This window comes from Scyliorhinus torazame, chromosome 5 (assembly GCF_047496885.1).
Source record: "Scyliorhinus torazame isolate Kashiwa2021f chromosome 5, sScyTor2.1, whole genome shotgun sequence".
Classification (NCBI taxonomy): domain Eukaryota; kingdom Metazoa; phylum Chordata; class Chondrichthyes; order Carcharhiniformes; family Scyliorhinidae; genus Scyliorhinus; species Scyliorhinus torazame.
In genome coordinates, this window is record NC_092711.1 from 91,712,067 (window position 1) to 91,739,613 (window position 27,547).

At 50.6% G+C, this 27,547-nt stretch overlaps 2 protein-coding genes and 1 long non-coding RNA gene across 7 annotated transcripts in view; 2 read left to right on the forward strand and 1 right to left on the reverse strand.

Moving 5' to 3' along the window:
- The window catches only part of LOC140421475 (uncharacterized), an 856,937-nt gene that overhangs the window by 357,159 nt on the left and 472,231 nt on the right, over positions 1-27,547 (forward strand). The window lies entirely within an intron of this gene.
- On the forward strand, positions 13,052-25,585 carry LOC140421493 (uncharacterized). 4 transcript variants are annotated; one of them, XM_072506254.1, is made up of 3 exons: positions 13,052-13,135; positions 21,249-21,371; positions 24,072-25,585. In XM_072506254.1, exon 3 carries the CDS (start codon positions 24,188-24,190, stop codon positions 25,139-25,141), a length of 954 nt encoding a protein of 317 aa, XP_072362355.1. In that variant the 5' UTR covers positions 13,052-13,135; positions 21,249-21,371; positions 24,072-24,187; the 3' UTR covers positions 25,142-25,585. The 4 variants fall into 4 exon arrangements, with proteins under 4 accessions (XP_072362355.1, XP_072362352.1, XP_072362354.1 ...); XM_072506251.1 differs by having other exon boundaries at positions 21,249-21,364; positions 24,072-25,584; XM_072506253.1 differs by lacking the exon at positions 13,052-13,135 and adding an exon at positions 13,144-13,449 and having other exon boundaries at positions 21,249-21,364; positions 24,072-25,584.
- On the reverse strand, positions 20,945-27,422 carry LOC140421509 (uncharacterized). Its single transcript, XR_011946866.1, has 3 exons — positions 27,079-27,422; positions 25,919-26,027; positions 20,945-21,014 (listed from the first exon to the last, which is right to left on the reverse strand). It is a non-coding gene; the product is annotated as an uncharacterized lncRNA (long non-coding RNA).

Sequence of the window (27,547 nt, forward strand, 5' to 3'; positions counted from 1 at the left end):
CAGGGTCCCAGGTTAAATTCCTGCTTGGGTCACTGTGTGGAGTCTGCATGTTCTCCCCGTGTCGGTGTGGGTTTCCTCCGAATGCTCGGGTTTCCTCTCACAAGTCCTGAAAGATGTGTTTGTTGGATGAATTGGACATTGTGAATTTTCCCTCTGTGAACCTGAACAGGTGCCGGAGTGTGGTGACTAGGGGTTTTTCACAGTCACTTCATTGCATAAGCCTACTTGTGATAATAAAGATTATTATTATTGTAAACTAGGTCATAAATACAAGAGAGTTACTAATAAGTCCAAGAGGGAGATATAGACACATTTCTTCATTCACTGGATTAGAATGTGCAACTTGTTACCAGGGAAGGAGTTGTGGAAAGTGCTGGGATATTTCCAAAAGGAAATGGGACAAGCACATGAGAAAAGGGAATGGAAAGATCAGCTGACAGGCTGAGATGAGGTGGATAGAATGGAAGGAGATGTGTCGAGTATAATCAGCAGCAGAACAGTTGGACCAACTGGCCTGTTCATTGTAGAATCTAAGTAATTCAATGTAAACTTCTTTTACACAATATGAGGATTGCAGATGGGAAATTCAAACCAAACATCATGTAAGTCCTGACAGTCTATCGATTCATCAGGAGTTGAAAATCATCGGCCTTTCAATGTGGAAGGAGAAATGTTTGTCCTGACTAAAAGAAAAGATTGCAAACATCAGTGCGACTGGAAAAGCACTGAGGCACATACACACTGAGTGATTATTCCAGCGAACTGACTGTGCAAAGAACTTTAACCAGCCACAGAGTCTGAAAACATATTGCACCATTTACATCAGGAAGAGACCGTACTCAGGCTGTGTGTGGACCAGGCTTCACATCAGGAAGTGACCGTACTCAGGCTGTGTGTGTGGACCAGGCTTCACATCAGGAAGAGACCGTACTCAGGCTGTGTGTGTGGACCAGGTTTCACATCAGGAAGAGACCGTACTCAGGCTGTGTGTGTGGCCCAGGCTCCACATCAGGAAGTGACCGTACTCAGGCTGTGTGTGTGGACCAGGTTTCACTCAGGAAGAGACCGTACTCAGGCTGTGTGTGTGGACCAGGTTTCACATCAGGAAGAGACCGTACTCAGGCTGTGTGTGTGGACCAGGCTCCACATCAGGAAGTGACCGTACTCAGGCTGTGTGTGTGGACCAGGCTTCACATCAGGAAGAGACCGTACTCAGGCTGTGTGTGTGGACCAGGTTTCACATCAGGAAGTGACCGTACTCAGGCTGTGTGTGTGGACCAGGTTTCACATCAGGAAGAGACCGTACTCAGGCTGTGTGTGTGGCCCAGGCTCCACATCAGGAAGAGACCGTACTCAGGCTGTGTGTGTGGCCCAGGCTCCACATCAGGAAGAGACCGTACTCAGGCTGTGTGTGTGGACCAGGTTTCACATCAGGAAGTGACTGTACTCAGGCTGTGTGTGTGGACCAGGCTCCACATCAGGAAGAGACCGTACTCAGGCTGTGTGTGTGGGGACCAGGCTCCACATCAGGAAGAGACCGTACTCAGGCTGTGTGTGTGGACCAGGTTTCACATCAGGAAGAGACCGTACTCAGGCTGTGTGTGTGGACCAGGCTCCACATCAGGAAGTGACCGTACTCAGGCTGTGTGTGTGGACCAGGTTTCACACCAGGAAGAGACCGTACTCAGGCTGTGTGTGTGGCCCAGGCTCCACATCAGGAAGTGACCGTACTCAGGCTGTGTGTGTGGACCAGGCTCCACATCAGGAAGTGACCCTACTCAGGCTGTGTGTGTGGACCAGGTTTCACATCAGGAAGAGACCGTACTCAGGCTGTGTGTGTGGACCAGGTTTCACACCAGGAAGAGACCGTACTCAGGCTGTGTGTGTGGCCCAGGCTCCACATCAGGAAGTGACCCTACTCAGGCTGTGTGTGTGGACCAGGTTTCACATCAGGAAGTGACCGTACTCAGGCTGTGTGTGTGGACCAGGTTTCACAGCAGGAAGTGACCGTGCTCAGGCTGTGTGTGTGGACCAGGCTTCACATCAGGAAGAGACTGTACTCGGGCTGTGTGTGTGGACCAGGTTTCACATCAGGAAGAGACCGTGCTCAGGCTGTGTGTGTGGACCAGGTTTCACATCAGGAAGTGACCGTACTCAGGCTGTGTGTGTGGACCAGGCTTCACATCAGGAAGTGACCATACTCAGGCTGTGTGGACCAGGCTTCACATCAGGAAGAGACCGTACTCAGGCTGTGTGTGTGGACCAGGTTTCACATCAGGAAGTGACCGTACTCAGGCTGTGTGTGTGGACCAGGCTCCACATCAGGAAGTGACCGTACTCAGGCTGTGTGCGCGGACCAGGCTCCACATCAGGAAGGGACCGCACTCAGGCTGTGTGTGAGGACCAGGTTTCACATGAGGACGTGACCGTACTCAGGCTGTGTGTGTGGACCAGGTTTCACATCAGGAAGAGACCGTACTCAGGCTGTGTGTGTGGACCAGGTTTCACATGAGGACGTGACCGTACTCAGGCTGTGTGTGTGGACCAGGCTTCACATCAGGAAGAGACCGTACTCAGGCTGTGTGTGTGGACCAGGTTTCACATCAGGAAGTGACCGTACTCAGGCTGTGTGTGTGGACCAGGCTTCACATCAGGAAGAGACCGTACTCAGGCTGTGTGTGTGGACCAGGCTTCAACTCACCATACAACACAGACAGACAGAAGGACACCGGCACCATGGAGAAACCGTGGAAATGTGGGGACTGTGGGAAAGGATTCAATTCTCTATCTGAAGTGGAACCAGACCAGGACCAGAGTAGCAGGTTTATGAGAATAACATAATCTCCAAGTTCCCCCCCAACTCATACACTGTCCTGACTTCTCTGATATCTAGTGCTGCATGAACAGAAATTTCCTCCAATTAAATATTGGAAAGACTGAAGCCATTGTCTTCAGTTCCTGCTTCAACCCTAGCTGCCAACTCCATCCCTTTCCCCAGCAACTTTCTGAAGCTGAATAGAATGGTTGAGAGCCTTGGTGTCATATCTGACCAGAGATGGGTCTTCCGGTTGGGGCTATGCCTGGGTAGGTCGCACGTTGGGTAGGTCGCACGTTCGGCAGCTCCCGCCGTGAACGGACTTTTGGGCCCTTCTATGGAGCCCCAGCGGCACTTGGACGACGATTCCCGGTGTGGGAAGGCAGCAGTGAGGTTCCCCCAGCACTGTATGGAGTGGACCAGGAGCGGAGTGGTCAAAAAAGTGGCATTAGAGAAGAGAGGAGAACGGGTGCGAAAAAGCAAGATGGTGGCGGGCGGAGACCAGGCAGCATGGGCTCAGTGGTCTCGGGAGCCGCAAGAGTTTCGGAGAAGCTGCTTTGCGGAATTGAAGGCGGAGATGTTGGCCCCGATGAGGTTGTCGATTGAAAGGCTGGTGGAGACCCAGAGGATGCAGGGGACAGCGATTAAGGAGGTGAAGCAAAAGGCCTCCGAGGACGAGATCCTGGGCCTGGCGGTGAAAGTGGAGGCGCACGAGGCGTTGCATAAAAAAATGGCAGGAGAAATTCGAGGATCTGGAGAACAGGTCGAGGAGGAAGAATCTGCGGATTCTGGGTCTCCCTGAAGGTGTGGAGGGGTTGGATGCTGGGACGTATGTGGCTACGATGCTGGGTACGCTGATGGGTGCGGGAGCCTTCCCGAGGCCCCTGGAGCTGGATGGGGCGCACAGAGTCCTGGCGAGGAGGCCAAGGGTGAATGAGCTGCCGAGGGCTGTGGTGGTGAGGTTTCACCGTTTCACCGACAGGGAGTGTGTCTTGAGATGGGCGAAGAAGGAGCGGAGCAGCAGGTGGGAGAATGCTGAAATCCGCATTTACCAGGACTGGAGTGCAGAGCTGGCCAAGAAGAGGGCAGGATTCAACCGGGCCAAGGCGGTTCTCCACGGAAAGGGGGTGAAGTTCAGCCTGTTGCAGCCAGCGCAGCTATGGGTCACGTATCAGGACCGACACCACTACTTTGATACACCGGTCGAGGCGTGGACCTTTATCAAAGATGAGAAGCTGGACTCAAATTAGTGGTTTGTAGCATGCTATGGGGGATGTTGGGGAGTGGGAGGTGGCGATATTTGTGTTTTTTCTGTATGTGTGCTGGTTTGGGAAGGGTTGTTCCCCACGTTCAATGGGGAGGGGGGGGGAGTGTGTGCTGGAGGCCCTGGGCCTTTGGGGAATGGGGCGAGGTTGCAGGAGAAAGGAGCTGCGCCATAGGGGGCGGGGTCGGCCCAGGCAGGGATCGGAGGCTTTTACCCACGGAAAGGGGGGGCGGGGCCTGATGCGGGGGGGCGTCACTGGACTGGAGTACACATTGGTTTGTAGGGGGAGTGGAGGGGGGGACTTGGGCCGCCCCTTTGGTGGGGGACTTTGAGGGGGAATCCAACAGGAGGATCGGTGGCAGAGGCGTGAGTGGCCGGGGTCAGCAGGAGTCAGCTGACTTATGGGAGTGCAGTGGGGGGAGCAGGGGGGTTAAGCAATTGCTTGGCTGGGGGATGGGGGGGGGTTGGTGGGGGGGGGGACTGGGTTGCTGCTGTACTGACTGAGGGCGAGCTGGAGGTAAGAGGGAGAGTCGGGGCAGGGAGCCTCCGCCTGGGGGGCTGAAGAGTGCCGGAGGCGTGGGCACGTGGCCGGCCTAAAAGAGGAGATGGCTAGTTGGCAGGGGGGGGGGGGGGTGGGGGGGGTGGTCATCCGAGGGGGGTAGTCCCCCGATCCGACTGATCACGTGGAACGTGAGAGGCTTGAATGGGCCGGTCAAGAGGGCCCGGGTGTTTGCGCACTTAAAGGGACTAAAGGCAGACGTAGCCATGTTACAGGAGATGCACCTGAAGGTTGCGGATCAGACCAGGCTGAGGAAGGGATGGGTGGGGCAGGTCTTTCATTCTGGGCTGGATGCGAAGAACAGGGGGGTCGCAATCTTGGTGAGCAAACGGGTGACTTTTGAGGCGGCGGGTATTGTGGCGAATAAGGGGGGCCGATATGTGATGGTGAGTGGTAGGCTGCAAGGGGCTCGGGTGATGCTGGTGAATGTGTATGCTCCAAACTGGGACGATGCAGGGTTCATGAAGCGCATGCTGAGCCGGATTCCAGATCTGGAGGCAGGTAATCTGGTAATGGGGGGGACTTCAACACGGTATTGGACCCGGCACTGGATCGGTCTAGGTAGAGGTCGGGTAAGAGGCCGGCTGCGGCCAAGGTCCTGAAGGGGTTTATGGATCAGGTTGGGGGGAGTGGATCCGTGGTGGTTTGCCAGGTCAAACTCCTTGTTCTCCCATGTGCACAAGGCCTACTCGCGAATAGACTTTTTCGTGGTAAGCAGGGCGCCGATCCCGAGAGTGGAGGGGACGGAGTATTCGGCCATTGCGATTTCGGATCACGTCCCGCACTGGGTGGAGCTGTAGTTGGGGTGGGCGAGGGGCCAGAGTGGCGCATGGATGTGGGACTGCTGGCAAACGAGGAGGTTTGTGGGCGGGTTCGGGGGTGCATCCAAAGATATGTGGAGGCCAATGATAATGGGGAGGATTCGGTGAGTGTGGTCTGGGAGGCGCTGAAGGCAGTGGTCAGGGGGGAGCTAATTTCAATCAAGGCCCACAGGGAGGAGGGAGCGGATGGAGAGGGAGAGACTGGTAGGGGAGATACTGAGGGTGGATAGGAGGTATGCGGAATCCCCCGAGGAGGGGCTGTTGAAGGAGCGCCGGAGCCTCCAAATGGAGTTTGACTTGCTGACCACGGAGAAAGCTGACGTCCAGTGGAGGAGGGTACAGGGAGCAGTGTATGAGTATGGGGAGAAGTCGGGTCGGATGTTGGCACATCAGCTGCGGAGGAGGGAGGCGGCTAGAGAGATGGGGGAATCAGGGATGGGGGCGGGAACACGGTGTGGAGTCCAGCTAAAATAAACGAGGTCTTTAGGGACTTTTATGGTAACTTGTACAAGTCAGAACCCCCTTGGGGGGGGGGGGGGGGGGGAGGATGCGGCAGTTCCTGGACCAACTGAGGTTTCCAAGGGTGGAGGAGGGGCGAGTAGAGGGTTTTGGGGCCCCAATCGAGATGGAGGAGCTAGTTAAGGGGTTGGGGAGTATGCAGGTGGGCAAGGCCCCGGGACCGGATGGGTTCCCAGTTGAGTTCTACAGGAAGTTCTTTGAACTGTTGGCCCCATTGCTGCTGAGAACCTTTAATGAGACGAAGGAAAAGTGAATTTGTCCCCCGACGATGTCGCAGGCTTCGACCTCGCTTATCCTCAAGCGGGACAAGCACCCGCTGCAGTGTGGCTCGTATAGGCCGATTTTGCTCCTCAATGTAGATGCCAAGTTGTTGGTGGAGGTCTTGGCCACCAGGATTGAGGATTGTGTCGCAGGAGTGATACTTGAGGATCAGACGGGGTTTGTGAAGGGCAGGCAGATGAACACGAATGTGCGGAGGCTCCTGAATGTGATTATGATGCCCACAGAGAGGGGTGATGCAGAAGTGGTAGCGGCAATGGACGCGGAGAAAGCCTTTGACCGGGTGGAGTGGGAGTATCTGTGGGAGGTGTTAGGTAGGTTTGGGTTCGGGGAGGAGTTCATAGGGTGGGTTGAATTGTTGTACCAGACACCGGTGGCAAGTGTTTTTTTTAAAAAATATTTTATTAAAAATTTTTGGTCAACCAACACAGTACATTGTGCATCCTTTACACAATATTATAACAACACAAATAACAATGACCTATTTTATAAACAGAAAATGAATAAATAATAATTAACAAAAATGAAAACTAACCCTAATTGGCAACTGCCTTATCACAAGAAACACTCTCCAAAAATATAATTTAACAGTCCAATATATAATTATCTGTAGCAACGACCTATACATATGATACAGTATATATTAACAACCCTGAGAGTCCTTCTGGTTCCTCCTCCTCCCCCCTCCCCCCCCCCCCCGATCCTGGGCTGCTGCTGCTGCCTTTTTTCCCATTCCATCTATCTTTCTGCGAGGTATTCGACGAACGGTTGCCACCGCCTGGTGAACCCTTGAGCCGACCCCCTTAGGACGAACTTAATCCGCTCTAACTTTATAAACCCTGCCATGTCATTTATCCAGGTCTCCACCCCCGGGGGCTTGGCTTCTTTCCACATTAACAATATCCTACGCCGGGCTACTAGGGACGCAAAGGCCGAAACATCGGCCTCTCTCGCCTCCTGCACTCCCGGCTCTTGTGCAACCCCAAATATAGCCAACCCCCAGCTTGGTTCGACCCGGACCCCTACTACTTTTGAAAGCACCTTTGTCACCCCCATCCAAAACCCCTGTAGTGCCGGGCATGACCAAAACATATGGGTATGATTCGCTGGGCTTCTCGAGCACCTCGCACACCTATCCTCCACCCCAAAAAATTTACTGAGCCGTGCTCCAGTCATATGCGCCCTGTGTAATACCTTAAACTGAATCAGGCTTAGCCTGGCACACGAGGACGACGAGTTTACCCTGCTTAGGGCATCTGCCCACAGCCCCTCCTCGATCTCCTCCCCCAGCTCTTCTTCCCATTTCCCTTTTAGTTCATCTACTATAGTCTCCCCTTCGTCCCTCATTTCCCTATATATATCTGACACCTTACCATCCCCCACCCATGTCTTTGAGATCACTCTATCCTGCACCTCTTGTGTCGGGAGCTGCGGGAATTCCCTCACCTGTTGCCTCGCAAAGGCCCTCAGTTGCATATACCGGAATGCATTCCCTTGGGGCAACCCATATTTCTCAGTCAGCGCTCCCAGACTCGCGAACTACCCATCCACAAAGAGATCTTTCAGTTGCGTTATTCCTGCTCTTTGCCACATTCCATATCCCCCATCCATTCCCCCGGGGCAAACCTATGGTTGTTTCTTATCGGGGACCCCCCCAAGGCTCCAGTCTTTCCCCTATGCCGTCTCCACTGTCCCCAAATCTTCAGTGTAGCCACCACCACCGGGCTTGTGGTGTAGTTCCTCGGTGAGAACGGCAATGGGGCTGTCACCATAGCCTGTAGGCTAGTCCCCCTACAGGACGCCCTCTCTAATCTCTTCCACGCCGCTCCCTCCTCCTCTCCCATCCACTTACTCACCATTGAAATATTAGCGGCCCAATAATACTCACTTAGGCTCGGTAGTGCCAGCCCCCCCCCTATCCCTGCTACGCTGTAAGAATCCCTTTCTCACTCTCGGGGTCACCACTTCTTCTACCTCGATCTGTGCTCCCAGTCCCACCCTTTCCTGCTCTTCCACCTTGGGAAATTCCAGCCGATCCAAAAAGCCCATCATTCTCTCCCTCCCATCCGGGGGTTGAGCTTCATATAATTTTTTATAAAATGTCTTGAACACTCCATTCACTCTCACCGCTCCCCGCTCCATCTCTCCTTCCTCATCCCTCACTACCCCTATTTCCCTCGCTGCTCCCCGTTTCCTCAATTGGTGTGCCAGCAACCTTCTCCCCATATTCGTACTGTACACCCTGTACCTTCCTCCATTGTGCCTCTGCAGTGCCCATAGTCAGCAAGTCAAATTCTACATGTAGCCTTTGCCTTTCCCTGTACAGTCCCTCCTCCGGTGCTTCCGCATATTGTCTGTCCTCCCTCAAAAGTTCTTGCAGCAACCGCTCCCGTTCCTTACTCTCCTGCTTCCCTTTATGTACCCTTATTGATATCAGCTCCCCTCTAACCACCGCCTTCAGCGCCTCCCAGACCACTCCCACCTGGACCTCCCCATTATCATTGAGTTCCAAGTACTTTTCAATGCATCCCCTCACCCTTAGACACACCCCCTCATCTGCCATTAGTCCCATGTCCATTCTCCAGGGTGGGCGCCCTCCTGTTTGCTCCCCTATCTCCAAGTCCACCCAGTGTGGAGCGTGATCCGAAATGGCTATAGCCGTATACTCCGTTCCCCTCACCTTCGGGATCAATGCCCTTCCCAGCACAAAAAAGTCTATTCGCGAGTAGACTTTATGGACATAGGAGAAAAACGAGAACTCCTTACTCCTAGGTCTGCTAAATCTCCACGGGTCTACACCTCCCATCTGCTCCATAAAATCTTTAAGTACCTTGGCTGCTGCAGGCCTCCTTCCAGTCCTGGACTTCGACCTATCCAGCCATGGTTCCAACACCGTATTAAAATCTCCCCCCATTATCAGCTTTCCCATCTCTCGGTCCGGAATGCGTCCTAGCATCCGCCTCATAAAATTGGCATCATCCCAGTTCGGGGCATATACGTTTACCAAAACCACCGTCTCCCCCTGTAGTTTGCCACTCACCATCACGTATCTGCCCCCGTTATCCGCCACTATAGTCTTTGCCTCGAACGTTACCCGCTTCCCCACTAATATAGCCACCCCCCTGTTTTTCGCATCTAGCCCCGAATGGAACACCTGCCCCACCCATCCTTTGCGTAGCCTAACCTGGTCTATCAGTTTCAGGTGCGTTTCCTGTAACATAACCACATCTGCCTTAAGTTTCTTAAGGTGTGCGAGTACCCGTGCCCTCTTTATCGGCCCGTTCAGCCCTCTCACGTTCCACGTGATCAGCCGGGTTGGGGGGCTTCCTACCCCCCCCCCCCTTGTCGATTAGCCATCCCCTTTTTCCAGCTCCTCACCCGGTTCCCACGCAGCTGTATCTCCCCCAGGCGGTGCCCCCCCGCCCATCCCCTCCCATACCAGCTCCCCCCTCTCCCCAGCAGCAGCAACCCAGTAATTCCCCCCGCCCACCCCCCCCCCCCGCTAGATCCCCCGCTAGAGTAATTACTCCCCCCATGTTGCTCCCAGAAGTCAGCAAACTCTGGCCGACCTCGGCTTCCCCCCCGTGACCTCGGCTCGCACCGTGCGACACCCCCTCCTTCCTGCTTCTCTATTCCCGCCATGATTATCATAGCGCGGGAACCAAGCCCGCGCTTCTCCCTTGGCCCCGCCCCCAATGGCCAACGCCCCATCTCCTCCACCTCCCCTCCTCCCCCATCACCACCTGTGGAAGAGAGAAAAGTTACCACATCGCAGGATTAGTACATAAAACTCCTCTTTCCCCCCTTTTTAACCCCCCTCTTCGCCCCCCACATTCGCCCCACCACTTTGTTCAAACGTTCTTTTTAATAACCCGCTCATTCCAGTTTTTCTTCCACAATAACAGTCCACGCTTCATCCGCCGTCTCAAAGTAGTGGTGCCTCCCTCGATATGTGACCCAGAGTCTTGCCGGTTGCAGCATTCCAAATTTTATCTTCTTTTTATGAAGCACCGCCTTGGCCCGATTAAAGCTCACCCTCCTTCTCGCCACCTCCGCACTCCAGTCTTGATAAACGCGGATCACCGCGTTCTCCCATTTACTGCTCCGAGTTTTCTTTGCCCATCTAAGGACCATTTCTTTATCCTTAAAACGGAGAAATCTCACCACTATGGCTCTGGGAATTTCTCCTGCTCTCGGTCCTCGCGCCATCACTCGGTATACTCCCTCCACCTCCAACGGACCCGCCGGGGCCTCCGCTCCCATTAACGAGTGCAGCATCGTGCTCACATATGCCCCGACGTCCGCTCCCTCCACACCTTCAGGAAGACCAAGAATCCTCAGGTTGTTCCTCCTTGCGTTGTTTTCCAGTGCCTCCAACCTTTCCACACATCGTTTCTGATGTGCCTCATGCATCTCCGTCTTCACCACCAGGCCCTGTATGTCGTCCTCATTCTCGGCTGCCTTTGCCTTCACGACCCGAAGCTCCCGCTCCTGGGTCTTTTGTTCCTCCTTTAGCCCTTCGATCGCCTGTAGTATCAGGGCCAACAGCTCTTTCTTCATTTCCTTTTTGAGCTCTTCCACACAGCATTTCAAGAACTCTTGTTGTTCAGGGCCCCATGTTAAACTGCCACCTTCCGACGCCATCTTGGTTTTTGCTTGCCTTCCTTGCTGCTGTTCTAAAGGATCCACTGCAATCCGGCCACTTTCTCCTTTTTTCATCCATATCCAGGGGGGATTCCCTTCTGGTTTACCGCACAGTGCTTTTAGCCGTCAAAATTGCCGTTGGGGCTCCTATCAAGAGCCCAAAAGTCCGTTTCACCGGGAGCTGCCGAAACGTGCGACTCAGCTGGTCATCACCGCACCCGGAAGTCCACCGGTGGCAACTGTATCGACGAACCGGCTGCGGTCAGGGTATTTTAGATTGTACCATGGAACGAGGCAGGGGTGCCCTTTGTCCTGGTGATTGAGCCGCTGGCTATGGCGTTGAGGGAGTCCAGAAACTGGAGGGGTTTGGTCTGGGGGTGGGGGGGGTGGGGGAGGAGCACCATGTCTCACTATACGCAGATGACCTGCTTGTGTACATTGCGGATCCGCTGGAGGGGATGGAGGAGGTCATGTAGACCCTTCGGGAGTTTGGAGACTTCTCGGGATATAAGCTCAACGTGGGGAAGAGTGAGCTGTTTGTGGTGCATGCGAGGGGCCAGGAAAGGACGTTGGAGGAGCTACTGCTCAAGATGGTGGTGAGGAGTTTTCGGTATTTGGGTATCCAGGTGGCTAAGAGTTGGGGGGTCTTGCATAAGCTCAATCTGGCACGGCTGGTGGACCAGATGGAGGAGCACTTCAGGAGGTGGGACATGGTGCCACTCTCCCTGGCGGGTAGGGTGCAATCCGTTAGGATGACGGTCCTCCCCAGGTTCCAATTCGTCTTTCAATGCCTGCCCATTCTCATCCCCAAGGGCTTCTTTAAGCGGGTAAACAGGAGCATTATGGGATTTGTGTGGGCAAATAAGACCCCGAGGGTTAAGAGGGTGTTCTTGGAGCGCAGTTTGAGGGGGGGGGGGGTTGGCGTTGCCGAACCTGTGCAGCTATTACTGGGCAGCGAATGTGTCTATGATTCAGAAGTGGGTAATGGAGGGAGAGGGGGCGGCATGGAAAAGGTTAGAGGAGGCATCCTGTATAGGTACTAGCCTGGGGGCACTGGTGACGGCACCGCTCCCGTCGACGCCGAATACCACGAGCCCGGTGGTGGCAGTGACATTGAGGATTTGGGGGGCAGTGGAGATGGCATAAGAGGGATGTAGAGGCCTAAGTCTGGGTTCCGATACGGGACAACCATAGGTTTGTTCCAGGTAGAATAGATGGTGAGTTCCTAAGCTGGCACCGGGCGGGAATTAAAAGGATGGGGGATTTATTCATCGATGTGACTTTTGCCAGTCTGAGGGCGCTGGAGGAGAAATTTAGGTTATCTCCGGGAAATGCCTTTAGGTATATGCAGGTTCGGGCGGTCGTGAGAAAGCAGGTAGGGGAATTCCCGCTGCTGCCTACCCGAAGGATACAGGACAGGGTGATTTCGGGCATGTGGGTCAAAGAGGGTAAGGTCTCGGCGATATACCAGGAGCTGCAGGAGGTGGAGGAAGCCTCGGCGGAGGAGCTGAAGGGCAAGTGGGAGGAGGAGCTAGACGAGGAGCTGGATGAGGGCCTGTGGGCTGACGCCCTGGAAGGGTCAATTCCTCTTCATCTTGCGCCTTTTTGTAAGGGGCGTATGCCCCATTCTCCTTTGAGATGGGTGTTAAATTATTAGTCGTTTAGAGGGTTAAGTTGTTTTGTTTTGTTGGCATATTGCCACGTTTTCTTTGTATTATTTTCCTTTTTCGAGTGTTTTGTAAAAATTATTGAAAAACCTTGAATAAAAACATTTTAAAAAGAAAATCTAATATTTCCTCATGTGGCTCAGTGTCAATTGTTATTTTGTAACGTTTCTCTGAAAGTCGAAAACGTTTTATTCTGTTCAAGTCACAATATAAATTCGAATTATTGTCACTGCCCTGGACAAATATTCTGCCCCCTAAATAGGAATTTGTAATTCAGAGTGAAATAGTTGGATGGACATTCTGTCATGAAGACACATTTCAAAAATGTTGCCCCCAACAATGATGGCGACTGAGCCTGCGCTCTGCTGCTCGTGCCTCAATAAAGATGGTGGGTGCGCGTGCGCAGTGAGCTGCCAGTGATCCAAATAAGGTGCCGAGGGCGCATGTGCACTGCTGCGAGGAACCCAATTTGAGACGGCGCATGCGCACAGCTGCCAGTACCAAATAAAGATGGCGACGGCATAGTCCTGTCTGTGAGAAAGCTCCAGGCCCCGCTCAGATCCCTCGGTACCGGTGGTTTATTTTTCCGGATTTTCGGTTTATATAACATGTTTACGAAGCGTGCCTAACGACCCGCATGATCCAGCTCTCCCTCCGTCCTGCCATTCCCACCTTCACGAGTTGTGCATCCGAGAAATAACCTTTTCTGCATCGCCATTCATCACACTGCGCATGCTTCACTCGGCCAGTCCTGCCCACATTCACTCCGATTGGTTGGAGGACCAGTCACTCCCGCCTGGTCTGCCGGACCCGCCCACTCTTCTACTGGTCGCGCGATGCCGTCAATCATTGCCCGGGCGTTGTGAGGTGTCAGGTGAGAGGTCAGTGTTGGGGGCGGGGTTTACAAACCCCAGGGCCCCAGAACCGAATGTGCAGTACAGTAGCACAAGTCATTGGATAGCACTGTGGCTTCACAGTGCCAGGGTCGATTCCCGGTTGGGTCACTGTCTGCGGGGAATCTGCACGTTCTCCCCGTGTCTGCGTGGGTTTCCTCCCACAGTCCAAAGACGTGCAGGTGAGGTGGATTGGCCATGATAAATTGCCCTTCGTGACCAAAAAGGTTAGGAGGGGTTACGGAGGTAGGGTGGAAGTGAGGGCTTGAGTGGGTGGGTGCAGTCTCGAGGGGCCAAATGGCCCCCTTCTGCACTGTATGTTCTGTGTGAAACAATGAATATTCTCCACTCTCACTATCTGCCGCTTCCGGCTTCTCTCCACAAACAACCTCAGAGAAATCAGGGGGGAGACACTGACCCAGTGACAATGTCACTGCATTAGTCACCCAGAGAGACAGGAGAATGTTCTGGGGACATGGGCTCCAATCCATTAAATTAATAAAATCTGGAATTTAAAGTTAGTCTCAGTGATTGTGACTGAGGCTCCACTGAGAAAGTCTCCAATGTCGCTGGAGTAGGTCAAAAAGGCAGAAAGTAGGAAACTAGTTAGTTTAAAACCTGTTGTTGGGAAACTGTTGGAATCCATTATTGAGGAAGTAATAACTGGACATTTGGAAAGTCAAACCATCAGAGTCAGCGTGGTTTTGTGAAGGGTAAATCGTGTTTGACTCATTTCTTGCAGTTCTTGGAAGATGTATCAGGCTAAGTGGATAATGGGGTCCTGTAGATGTATTTGGATTTCCAAAATACATTTGACAAGGTGTCACACAATAGGTAATAGGGTAAAATCCCAGGGGGTTGAGAGATAATCATAGAATTTTTCATAGAATTTACAGTGCAGAAGGAGGCCATTCGGCCCATCGAGTCTGCACCGGCTCTTGGAAAGAGCACCCCACCCAAGGTCAACACCGCCACCCCATCCCCATAACCCAGTAACCCCACCCAACACTAAGGGCAATTTTGGACACTAAGGGCAATTTATCATGGCCAATCCACCTAACCTGCACATCTTTGGACTGTGGGAGGAAACCAAAGCATCCGGAGGAAACCCACGCACACACTGGGAGGATGTGCAGACTCTGCACAGACAGTGACCCAAGCCGGAATCGAACCTGGGACCCTGGAGCTATGAAGCAATTGTGCTATCCACAAGGCTACCGTGCTGCCCAATAATATATTGGCTTGGAGAGAGGATTGGCTAACCAACAGACAGCAGAGAGTGGGGATTAGATTTATTGACACGTACTGAAGAAAAATATTTTTATACAGAGGGTGGTGAGGGTCTGGAATGCACTGCCTAGGAGGGTGATAGAGACGGGTTGCTTCACATCCTCTTTTAAAAAAAAAAAAAAGTACCTGGATGAAGACTGGCACGTCATAACATTGAAGGCGATGAGCCAAGTGCTGACGAATGGGATTAGGTAGGTGGGTCAGCTTTATCATGTGCCGGTGCAAACTCGATGGACCGAAGGGCCTCTGCTGCACTGTTGCTGATGAAAGTTTGGTGGCATCTCAGACAGCATACATGATAGCATAAAATTGCAAGAAGATATTGACAGACTAGGTGAATGGGCAAGACTGTGGCAATGTAAACATGTGTGAGGTTATCTGTTTTGAACCAAAAATGGATCGAACTGAGTACTTTCTAAATGGAAAGAGGTTAAGTACAGTGGGTGTCCAAAGAGACTTGGGGTTCATAGAATCTACAGCATGGAGACCGGCCCTTCGGCCCAAACTGGTCCATGCCAACCAAAAAGCTCATCTAAGCCACTCCCATTTGCCTGTGTTTGGCCCATATCCCTCTGAACCTTTCCTCTCCATGTATCTGTCCAAATGCTTTTCAATGTTGTCAATGTCCCTGCCTCAACCATTTCCTCCGGCAGCTCATTCCGTACTATCCTCGGTGTAAAACCGTTGCTCCTCAGATTCCCATTAATTCTTTCCCCTCTTAACTTAAACCGATGCCCTCTGGTCCTCGATTCCCCAACCCTGAGAAAAAGAGTGAGTGCATTCACCCTATCCATGCCTCTCATGATCTTATACACCTCGATAAGATCACCCCTCAGTCTCCTACGCTCCAAAGAAAAAGGTCCTGGCCTGTCCAATCTCTCCCTAGAACTCAGTCCCTTGAGTCCTGGCAACATCCTTGTAAATCTCTTCTGCACTCTCTCCAGTTTAATAACATCTTTCCGACAGCAAAGCAACCAAAACTGAACACAATACTCCAGGTGTGACCTCACCAATGTCCTGGACAACTGCAACATAACTTCCCAACTTCTATACTCAGTGCCCTGACTGATGAAGGCCAGCATGCCAAAAGCATTCTTCAGAGAATTTACAGTGCAGAAGGAGGCTATTCGGCCCATCGAGTCTGCACCGGCCCTTACAAAGAGCACCCTACTCAAGCCCACTTATCTACCCTATCTCCGTAACCCAGTAACCCCCACTTAACCTTTTATTGGGGACACTAAGGGCAATTTAGCATGGCCAGTCCACCCGCACATCTTTAGACTGAAGGAGGAAACCAGAGAACACACGCAGACACAGGGAGAATGTGCAGACTCCGCACAGACAGTGACCCAGCGGGGAATCGAACCTGGGATCCTGGAGCTGTGAAGCAACTGTGCTAACCATATGCTACCGTGCTGCCCTATCTACCTGTGACTCCACCTTTAGAGAACCGTGCACCTGAACTGCAAGATCCCTCTGTTCCATGATACACCCTAAGGCCCGACCATTCACTGTGAAAGTCCGACCTTGATTTAACTTTCTGAAATGCAACTCCTCACACTTATCTGTACAGAACTCCATTTGCCATTTCTCGGCCCACTTCCCTAGTTGATCAAGAGCCTGCTGCAATTTTTGATAACCTTCCTCACTGCCGACAATACCACCTATTTTAGTGTCATCTGCAAACTTACTGATCATGCAGTCAGGCAGGAATCCCCTGTGGTTGTCCCCCTCTCGAATAGGTATACCCCTTTGGATACTGTCGGGGGGGTATAGCCTATCAGGGGAAAACAGCAGCAGCCAGAGCAGTGGCACCACGGCCGGCTCTGATGTTCAGAAGGCAGGGTCAAAGCGCAGAAGAGCAATAGTAATAGGGGACTCTATAGTCAGGGGCACAGATAGGCGCTTCTGTGGACGTGAAGGAGACTCCAGGATGGTATGTTGCCTCCCTGGTGCCAGGGTCCAGGGTGTCTCCGAACAGGTAGAGGGCATCCTGAATGGGGAGGGCAAACAGGCAGAGGTCGTTGTACATATTGGTACTAACGACATAGGCAGGAAGGGGCATGAGGTCCTGCAGCAGGAGTTCAGGGAGCTAGGCAGAAAGTTAAAAGACAGGACCTCTAGGGTTGTAATCTCGGGATTACTCCCTGTGCCACGTGCCAGTGAGGCTAGAAATAGGAAGATAGAGCAGCTAAACACGTGGCTAAACAGCTGGTGTAGGAGGGAGGGTTTCCGTTATCTGGAGCACTGGGAGCTCTTCCGGGGCAGGTGTGACCGTTATAAGAAGGACGGGTTGCATCTAAACTGGAGAGGCATAAATATCCTGGCCGTGAGGTTTGCTAGTGTCACACGGGAGGGTTTAAACTAGTATGGCAGGCGGGTGGGCATGGGAGCAATAGGTCAGAAGGTGAGAGCATTGAGGGAGAACTAGGGAATAGGGACAGTGTGGCTCTGAGGCAGAGCAGACAGGGAGAAGTTGCTGAACACAGCGGGTCTGGTGGCCTGAAGTGCATATGTTTTAATGAAAGACGTATTATGGGTAAGGCAGATGAACTTAGAGCTTGGATTAGTACTTGGAACTATGATGTTGTTGCCATTACAGAGACCTGGTTAAGGGAAGGGCAGGATTGGCAGCTAAACGTTCCAGGATTTAGATGTTTCAGGCGGGATAGAGGGGGATGTAAAAGGGGTGGCGGAGTTGCGCTACTGGTTCGGGAGGATATCACAGCTGTACTACGGGAGGACACCTCAGAGGGCAGTGAGGCTATATGGGTAGAGATCAGGAATAAGAAGGGTGCAGTCACAATGTTGGGGGTTTACTACAGGCCTCCCAACAGCCAGCGGGAGATAGAGGAGCAGATAGATAGACAGATTTTGGAAAAGAGTAAAAACAACAGGATTGTGGTGATGGGAGACTTCAACTTCCCCAATATTGACTGGGACTCACTTCGTGCCAGGGGCTTAGACGGCGCAGAGTTTGTAAGGAGCATCCAGGAGGGCTTCTAAAAACAATATGTAGACAGTCCAACTAGGGAAGGGGTGGTACTGGACCTGGTATTGGGGAATGAGCCCGGCCAGGTGGTAGAGGTTTCAGTAGGGGAGCATTTCGGGTACAGTGACCACAATTCAGTAAGTTTTAAAGTGCTGGTGGACAAGGATAAGAGTGGTCCTAGGGTGAATGTGCTAAATTGGGGGAAGGCTAATTATAACAATATTAGGCGGGAACTGAAGAACCTAGATTGGGGGGCGGATGTTTGAGGGCAAATCAACATCTGACATGTGGGAGGCTTTCAAGTGTCAGTTGAAAGGAATTCAGGACCGGCTTGTTCCTGCGAGGAAGAAGGATAAATACGGCAATTTTCGGGAACCTTGGATAACGAGAGATATTGTACGCCTCGTCAAAAAGAAAAAGGAGGCATTTGTCAGGACTAAAAGGCTGGGAACAGACGAAGCCTGTGTGGAATATAAGCAGAGTAGGAAGGAACTTAAGCAAGGAGTCAGGAGGGCTAGAAGGGGTCATGAAAAGTCATTGGCAAATAGGGTTAAGGAAAATCCCAAGGCTTTTTACACGTACATAAAAAGCAAGAGGGTAGCCAGGGAAAGGGTTGGCCCACTGAAGGATAGGCAAGGGAATCTATTTGTGGAGCCAGAGGAAATGGGCGAGGTACTAAATGAATACTTTGCATCAGTATTCACCAAAGAGAAGGAATTGGTAGATGTTGAGTCTGGAGAAGGGTGTGTAGATAGCCTGGGTCACATTGAGATCCAAAAAGACGAGGTGTTGGGCGCCTTAAAAAATATTAAGGTAGATAAGTCCCCAGGGCCTGATGGGATCTACCCCAGAATACTGAAGGAGGCTGGAGAGGAAATTGCTGAGGCCTTGACAGAAATCTTTGGATCCTCACTATCTTAAGGTGATGTCCCGGAGGACTGGAGAATAGCCAATGTTGTTCCTCTGTTTAAGAAGGGTTGCAAGGATAATCCAGGGAACTACAAGCCGGTGAGTCTTACTTCAGTGGTAGGGAAATTACTGGAGAGAATTCTTCGAGACAGGATCTACTCCCATTTGGAAGCAAATGGACGTATTAGTGAGAGGCAGCATGGTTTTGTGAAGCGGAGGTCGTGTCTCACTAACTTGATAGATCTTTTCGAGGAGGTCACAAAGATGATTGATGCAGGTAGGGCAGTGGATGTTGTCCACATGGACTTCAGTAAGGCCTTTGACAATGTCCTTCATGGTAGACTAGTACAAAAGGTGAAGTCACACGGGATCAGGGGTGAGCTGGCAAGGTGGATACAGAACTGGCTAGGTCATAGAAGGCAGAGAGTAGCAATGGAAGGATGCTTTTCTAATTGGAGGGCTGTGACCAGTGGTGTTCCGCAGGGATCAGTGCTGGGACCTTTGCTGTTTGTAGTATATATAAATGATTTGGAGGAAAATGTAACTGGTCTGATTAGTAAGTTTGCAGACGACACAAAGGTTAGTGGAATTGTGGATAGCGATGAGGACTGTCAGAGGATACAGCAGGATTTAGATTGTTTGGAGACTTGGGCGGAGAGATGGCAGATGGAGTTTAATCCGGACAAATGTGAGGTATTGCATTTTGGAAGGTCTAATGCAGGTAGGGAATATACAGTGAATGGTAGAACCCTCAAGAGTATTGAAAGTCAGAGAGATCTAGATGTACAGGTCCACAGGTCACTGAAAGGGGCAACACAAGTGGAGAAGGTAGTCAAGAAGGCATACGGCATGCTTGCCTTCATTGGCCGGGGCATTGAGTATAAGAATTGGCAAGTCATGTTGCAGCTGTATAGAACCTTAGTTAGGCCACACTTGGAGTATAGTGTTCAATTCTGGTCGCCACACTACCAGAAGGATGTGGAGGCTTTAGAGAGGGTGCAGAAGAGATTTACCAGAATGTTGCCTGGTATGGAGGGCATTAACTATGAGGAGCGGTTGAATAAACTCGGTTTGTTCTCACTGGAACGACGGAGGTTGAGGGGCGACCTGATAAGAGGTCTACAAAATTATGAGGGGTATAGACAGAGTGGATAGTCAGAGGCTTTTCCCCAGAGTAGAGGGGTCAATTACTAGGGGGCATAGGTTTAAGGTGAGAGGGGCAAGGTTTAGAGTAGATGTACGAGGCAAGTTTTTTACGCAGAGGGTAGTGGGTGCCTGGAACTCGCTACCAGAGGAGATGGTGGAAGCAGGGACAATAGTGACATTTAAGGGGCATCTTGACAAATACATGAATAGGATGGGAATAGAGGGATACGGACCCAGGAAGTGTAGAAGATTGTAGTTTAGTTGGGCAGCATGGTCGGCACGGGCTTGGAGTGCCGAAGGGCCTGTTCCTGTGCTGTACATTTCTTTGATGTGGAGATGCCGGCGTTGGACTGGGGTGAGCACAGTACGAAGTCTTACAACACCAGGTTAAAGTCCAACAAGTTTGTTTCAATGTCACTCGCTTTCGGAGCGCTGCTCCTTCCTCAGGTGAATGAAGAGGTCCGTTCCAGAAACACATATATAGACAAATTCAAAGATGCCAAACAATGCTAGGAATGCGACCATTAGCAGGTGATTAAATCTTTACTAGACAAATTCAAAGATGCCAAACAATGCTAGGAATGCGAGCATTAGCATTTTATTGTAAAGATTTGTATCACCTGCTAATGCTCGCATTCCTAGCATTGTTTGGCATCTTTGAATTTGTCTATATATGTGTTTCTGGAGCAGACCTCTTCATTCACCTGAGGAAGGAGCAGCGCTCCGAAAGCTAGTGACATCGAAACAAACCTGTTGGACTTTAACCTGGTGTTGTAAGACTTCATACTGTACATTTCTTTGTTCTTTTGTATGCCTTGTACATTCTCATCCAAATCGCTGATATAGATACAAACAGCAATCCCCTAGTTACTAATCTCCTAGTTACTAATCTCCTAGTTACCTATCTCCTCGTTACTCCCCTAATTAGTTAATTACTCCAGTTTTTCAAATTTAGGAACCGATTCCCAACCAGCCAATCAGCTTTACTCTGATGTCACGTTTCGGTTTTTATTCCCAGTTCCCGATACCCAACAGGTAAGTTATTTATACTGACTGTTCCAAAGCTCATCCACCCCGGATTCGCACTAACTCCACTCCCTGCCGACTAGGCCGTGAATTCCCGAGATAAGTTATTTATACTTACTGTTCCGAAGCTCCTCTCCCCGAGTTCACACCAACTCCGCTCCCTGCGTTGGTGAGGTTCATCCCTGGGTGTCTGCAAAATCATTAGGACAGTAACTGTCCTGTGAGGTAATGAGTCCTTTTGCTTCCCAATTGGCCGAGGAAGGCAGTGTGTCACAAGGATGGATGTGTTGGCCGGTTAATGGCTGGAGGATGGGGGCAGGTCATGTGATCAAACCTCCAGGAATACATTTAATCAAAGTTGGCGAGGAGAGAATGTTGTGAATTTCTATCCTAAACTGACAGTGAGGTTTCTGTAAATTTACAGGATACTGGAAGTGGAGGTTTAACAGACGGGAAACGCAAACCAAACGTCATATCGCAATCTGACAGAGTCACTCGATTCACCAGAACCTGAATATCAGCAGCATCTGGGTGTGGAAGGTAAAAGGTTTGTCTGTTCTGTCTGTGAGGGAAGATTTCAGGTCTCAGTGTCACTGGAAAAGCCCCGAGATTCACAAACCCTGGTTAGACCAAACCTGGAGAACTGTGTTCAGTTCTGGGCAACAAACCTGAGAAAGGATAGAATGGCCTCAGAGGGAGTGTAGCACAGAGTTACCTGAGTGATATCTGAACCACCGGAGTTAAATTACAAAACTAGATTACACAAAAGAGACAGAGAAGGGCATTCGGCCCTTTGAGTCCGTGCTAGCTTTCTGGAGCAATCCAGTCAGTCCCATTATCCTGCTCTCTCCCTGTATCCTCGCAAGTTTATTTCCCTCAAATAAGACCATAAGACATCGGAGCATAATTAGGCCACTCGGCCCTTCGGGTCTGCTCCTCCATTCAAGCATGGCTGATATGTTGCTCATCCCCATTCTCCTGCCTTTTCCCCATAACCACTGATCCCCTTATTAAGCAAGAACCTATCTATCTCTGTTTTAAAGACACTCAGTGATTTGGCCCCCGCAGCCTTCTGCAGCAAAGAGTTCCACAGATTCACCACCCTCTGGCTGAAGAAATTCCTCCTCATCTCTGTTTTAAAGGATCGTCCCTTTAGTCTGAGATGGTGTCCTCTGCTTCTAGTTTTTCCTGCAAGTGGAAACATCCTCTCCTTGTCCACTCTACCCATAAGATTCCCCCCCCCCTCATCCTTCTAAACTCCAACGAGTACAGACCTAGAGTCGTCAACCATTCCTCATAGACAAGCTCTTCATGCCAGGGTCATACTTGTGAACCTCCTAGTCCCTTTCCAAGGCCAGCACATCCTTCCTTGGATACGGGGCACAAAACAGCTCACAATACTCCAAATGGGGTCTGACCAGAGCCTTATATAACCTCAAAAGTACATCCCTGGTCTTGTATTCTAGTCCTCTCGACATGAATGCTAACATTGCATTTGCCTTCCTAACTGCCGACTGAACCTGCACGTTAACATTAAGAGAATCGTGAACTAGGACTCCCAAGTCCCTTTGTGCTTCTGATTTCCGAAGCATCTTTCCATTTAGAAAATAGTCGATGCCTCCATTTTTCCTTCCAAAGTGCATAACCTCACACTTCTCCACATTGTATTCCATCTGCCACTTCTTTGCCCACTCTCCTAGCATGTCGAAGTCCTTCTGCAGCCTGCCTGCTTCCTCAATACTACCTGCCCCTCTACAGATCTTTGTATCATGTGCACACTTAGCAACAGTGCCTTCAGTTCCTTCTTCCAGATCATTAATGTATATTGTGGAAAGTTGTGGTCCCAGCACCGACCCCTGAGGGACACCACTAGTCACCGGCTGCCATCCTGAAAAAGACCCCTTTATCCCCACTCTCTGCCTTCTGCCAGTCAGACAATCCTCTATCCATGCCAGGTTCTTGCCCTTAACACCATGGGCTCTTAACCTATTTAACAGTCTCCTATGTCTGTGTGAAATCATTCATTGTGTCTATTTTCGGCACCTCGAGCCTGTTCAGCATTCAATAAGATTGCGGCTGATCTCATTCTAACCGCAACTCCACATTCCTGCCTACCCCTGATGACCTTTCACCCCCTTGCTCATCAAGAATCTATCCAGCTCTGCCTTAAAAATATTCAAGGACTCTGCTTCCACTGCTTTTTAAGGACGTGAGTTCCAAAGTCTTACAACCCTCAAGAATAAAAAATCCTCATCTCCATCTGAAATGGGCGACTCCTTATTTTGCAACAGTGAAGCCCTCATTCTCGATTCTCCCACAAGAGGAAACATCCTCTCCACATCCACCCTGTCAAGACCCCTCAGGATCTTATATAGTTCAATCCAGGTTTTACCCAAAACTTTAAATCTGTGTCCCGACTGCTTGTACGATCAGTGAATGGAAACAGAGTTTCTTTGTCCACCTGATGGAAACCTGGCATAATCTTGTGTCCCTGAATCAAATCTCCCCTCAACCTCCTTTGCTGGAACCATTCTGGTAAATCTCCTCTGCACCTTCTCCAAGAACCTTCACATTCTTCCTGAAGAGTGGTGACCAGAGCTTTTTAAAGATTCATAGAATAGAATTAGAACCATATAATTCCTACAGTGCAGTAGGAGGCCATTCGGCCCATCGAGTCTGCACCGACTCTCTTGTCGGGCACCCTACCTAGGCCCACAATCCTACCCTGTCCCTGTAACCCCATAGTCCCACCAAACCTGCCCATCCCTGGACACTAAGGGGCAATTTATCAAGGCCAATCCACCTAACTTTCCCTTCTTTGGACTGTTGGAGGAAACCTGAGCACTGGGTGGAAACCCACGCAGACACGGGGAGAAAGTGCAAACTCCAGACAGTCACCAGAGCCGGAATTCAACCTGGGTCCCTGGCGCTGTGAGGTAGCAGTGCTAATCACTCTGCCACCAGAAGCATAGTTTCAGTATCAATATTTATATTTATGAAGCTCCAGGTCGAATATGCTTTGCCAACTACTCTCTTAATATGTCTTGTAGACATACAAAATCCCTCTTCACCTCTTTCTCTCTCCTCCCAAAGAGGCCAGTTGGTTTTTATAACAATCTAGCAGTTTTCATGGTCACTTTTTCACAGTGCCGGCCCCACAAATGACCAGATTCATTCAGATCAATTTCACAACCTGCCTTTGTGTTTTTGTGGGTTCTCTCACTCCCTATTTCCTGTTTTCAATCAGTTTCACAGGGTGTTCGAAAGGGAGGATTCAAAGTCCGGAGACTCAAACCAAGCATCACATCAGGATCTGACAGAGTCCTCAATTTATCATATCCTGAATATAAGCGGATTTTGAACATGGAAGGAAAAAGCATCGCTCATGGTGGGGAGAAACCGTACATGTGTTGTGTGTGTGGACAAGGATTCGCTCGATCATCAGGCCTCACAAGCCACAAATGCAGTCACACTGAGGAGAAACCGTGGAAATGTGCGGACTGTGGGAAAGGATTCACTTCCCCATCCAAGCTGGAAATTCATCGACGCAGTCACACTGGGGAGAGACCATTCACCTGCTCCAAGTGTGGGAAGGGATTCACTCAGTCATCCGGCCTGTCCACACACCAGCGAGTTCACACTGGGGAGAGACCATTCACCTGTTCAGAGTGTGGGAAGGGATTTGCTATTTCATCCAACCTGCAGCAGCACCAGCGAATTCACACTGTTGAGAGGCCGTTTCAATGTCCAGACTGCGGGAAGTGCAAGAAAAGTTCTGTTGAACTGATCCGCCATCAACGTGTTCACACTGATGAGAGACCATTCAGGTGCTCTCACTGTGGGACTGGGTTCAGGCAATCATCTCACCTCACTGTACATCAGCGAGTTCACACTGGCAAGAGGCCATTTACTTGCACTCAATGTGGGAAGGGATTCACTCAGCTGTCCGACTTGCAGAAACACCAGCGAATTCACACTGGGGAGAGGCCATTCACCTGCTCCAAGTGTGGGAAGGGATTCGCTCAATCAACCCACCTGCAGACACACCAGCGAGTTCATACTAGAGAGAGACCATTCACCTGCTCTCAATGTGAGAAGGGATTCACTCAGTCATCTGACTTGCAGAAGCACCAGCGAATTCACACTGGGGAGAGGCCATTCACCTGCTCCAAGTGTGGGAAGGCATTCGCGCAATCATCTCACCTGCAGACACACCAGCGAGTTCACACTGGGGAGAGGCCATTCACCTGCTCCAAGTGTGGGAAGGGATTCACCACTTCATCCAACCTGGTGACACACCAGCGTGGCCACAAGTAACCACAGTGATTGGATTTTGCTGTTCCTCACATTCAGGACTGAACCATGTTCATTTGGGTCTCTTTCTGCTGATAACAAACTCCAGCCCATTTACAGGGGCTAATATTCTGGCTAAAAGTCAAATAAATTAGATTTGTGTTAAATATAGTGTGTGCTGAAACTTTAATATCTCTGACACAAGTTATTTCCTTTTGAAGTACTCTTGCTCTCCCCTGTCTCTTCCATCCTCACCTCCAACATGAAGTGTGAGGAGCTTGTGGAGCTTCTTTGTGACTGAGATTGAGTAAATCCGATCAGCTGCCTCTGCTGCTTCCCTCCCTCCCACGAGCCCACTGGACCAAACTGTCTCTAACTTTCATCCTTTCCCGAGCCCTAAACCCACATCTTTCTCTAGTTTCTCTCCCATCTCCCTCATACCCTCTCAGAGCTCATCTTGTCCATGAGGTCCAGCTCCTGCTCCTTCGACCCTATTCTCACTGGGCTACTGATCAGCCAACTACCCTGTGTCCATGGATATTGTCAACATTTCTCTCTCTTCAGGTACTGTCCCTCTGTCCTTCAAATCTGCCATCATCACCCCCTCAATAAAACAAACCCTTGACCCTGCCATCCTGACAAATTACTGCCCCATCTTCAACCTCTCTCTCTCCAAACTCTTTGAACATGTTGTCACCTCCTAAATCCTTACCCATCTTTCCCAGAATTCCCATGTTTGAATCCCTTCAATCAGGTCTCTGCCCTGTCACAGTGAAATACAAGAGACAAACAGAATCTTACCCGGAGAGAAAGACAGACAATCCGGGAGCTTGGATCCAACACGGATATGTCCATACGACCAGAAGACAAGGATAGCAGCACAGTCATTATCGAGAGACAACAATACCTGCTGGAGACAGACAGACAACTAAACAACACGAATCACAACACCAAGCTACCTAGACCCATATACCCGAGACAGGAAGGAGAATTGGAGATGGACTGGAAGAACTCAGACTCCAGACACATTTACCAAAAACAGATGGAATATCTGAGGGGACAACAGGTAGAACCAAGGAAGTTCTACCTGCTCCTTAAAATACCCAAACACAGAATAATAATAATCTTTATTATTGTCACAAGTAGGCTTACATTAGCACTGCAATGAAGGGCTTACATTAGCACTGCAATGAAGTTACTGTGAAAATCCCCTAGTCAACATACTCTGGCGCCTGTTTGGGTACACAGAGGGAGAATTCACAATGTCCAATTCATCTAACAAGCGCATCTTTCGGGACTTGTGGGAGGAAACAGGAGCACCCGGAGGAAACCCACGCAGACACTGGGAGAAAGTACAGTGCAGACTCCGCACAGTGACCCAAGTGAGAATTGAGCTCGGAACTCTGGCGCTGTGAAGCAACAGTGCTAACCACTGTGCCACCGTCAGGGAAATACCACCAGACAGACCCATCTGATCAGACTGAGAGAGAAAATCCTACAGAATCAGTGCAGAAGGAGGCCATTCGGCCCATACAGCCTGCACCGGCACTTGGAAAGATAACTCTACTTAAGCGCATGCGTCCACCCTATTAAGGGCCATCTTGACAATTACATGAATAGGATGGGAATAGAGGGATAGGAAACCCGGAAGCATAGAATATTTTAATTTAGATGGGCAGCATGGTCGACGCAGGCTTGGAGGGCCGAAGGGCCTTTTCCTGTGCTGTACTTTTCTCTGTTCTTTGTTTATCCCTGTAACGCCCACCTAATCTTTGTTTGGACACTGAGGGGCAATTTAGCGGGGCCAATCCACCAAACCTGCCCATCTTTGGACGGTGGGAGAAAACTGGAGCATCCGGAGGGAACCCACACAGACACGGGGAGAACATGCAAACTGCACACAGTCACCCAAGGCCAGAATTGAACCCAGGTCGCTGGTGCTATGAGGCAGCAGTGCTAACCATTGTGCCACATCTCTTGCAAGAGAAACAGAGTTAACGTTTGTTGTTCCTTGTAACAGTTCTGTAGAAGTGTTAATGGGCTCTAATTTAAAGTCTTGAAGTGAAAAGTGGAACGTTTTACTCAGAGGTTTGACACAGGAAGAAGTTTTAGCCTGTGTGAAGCTCAATCTTCATTTACACAAAGCCCACAGTCTGATTGGCTGGAGGACCAGAGTCCATCCGGTCTTCCAAATCCTTCCATTGGTCAACATCACTCAGACAGGAAATGAGGTTTTGGAACCCGCGCCTACGTGACCAATGGGAAGAACTCAAAATGATACAGAGTCTCAGCCAATGAGGGAGATCCGGGATCAGCCCCACCCCTCATTCACTCTGATTGCTTGGAAGACCAGCAGCTCCCGCGCGGTCCTCCAGTTCCACCCCATCTTCCTATTGGTCCGCAGCTGCTGTCAATCACTCCCTGGGCATT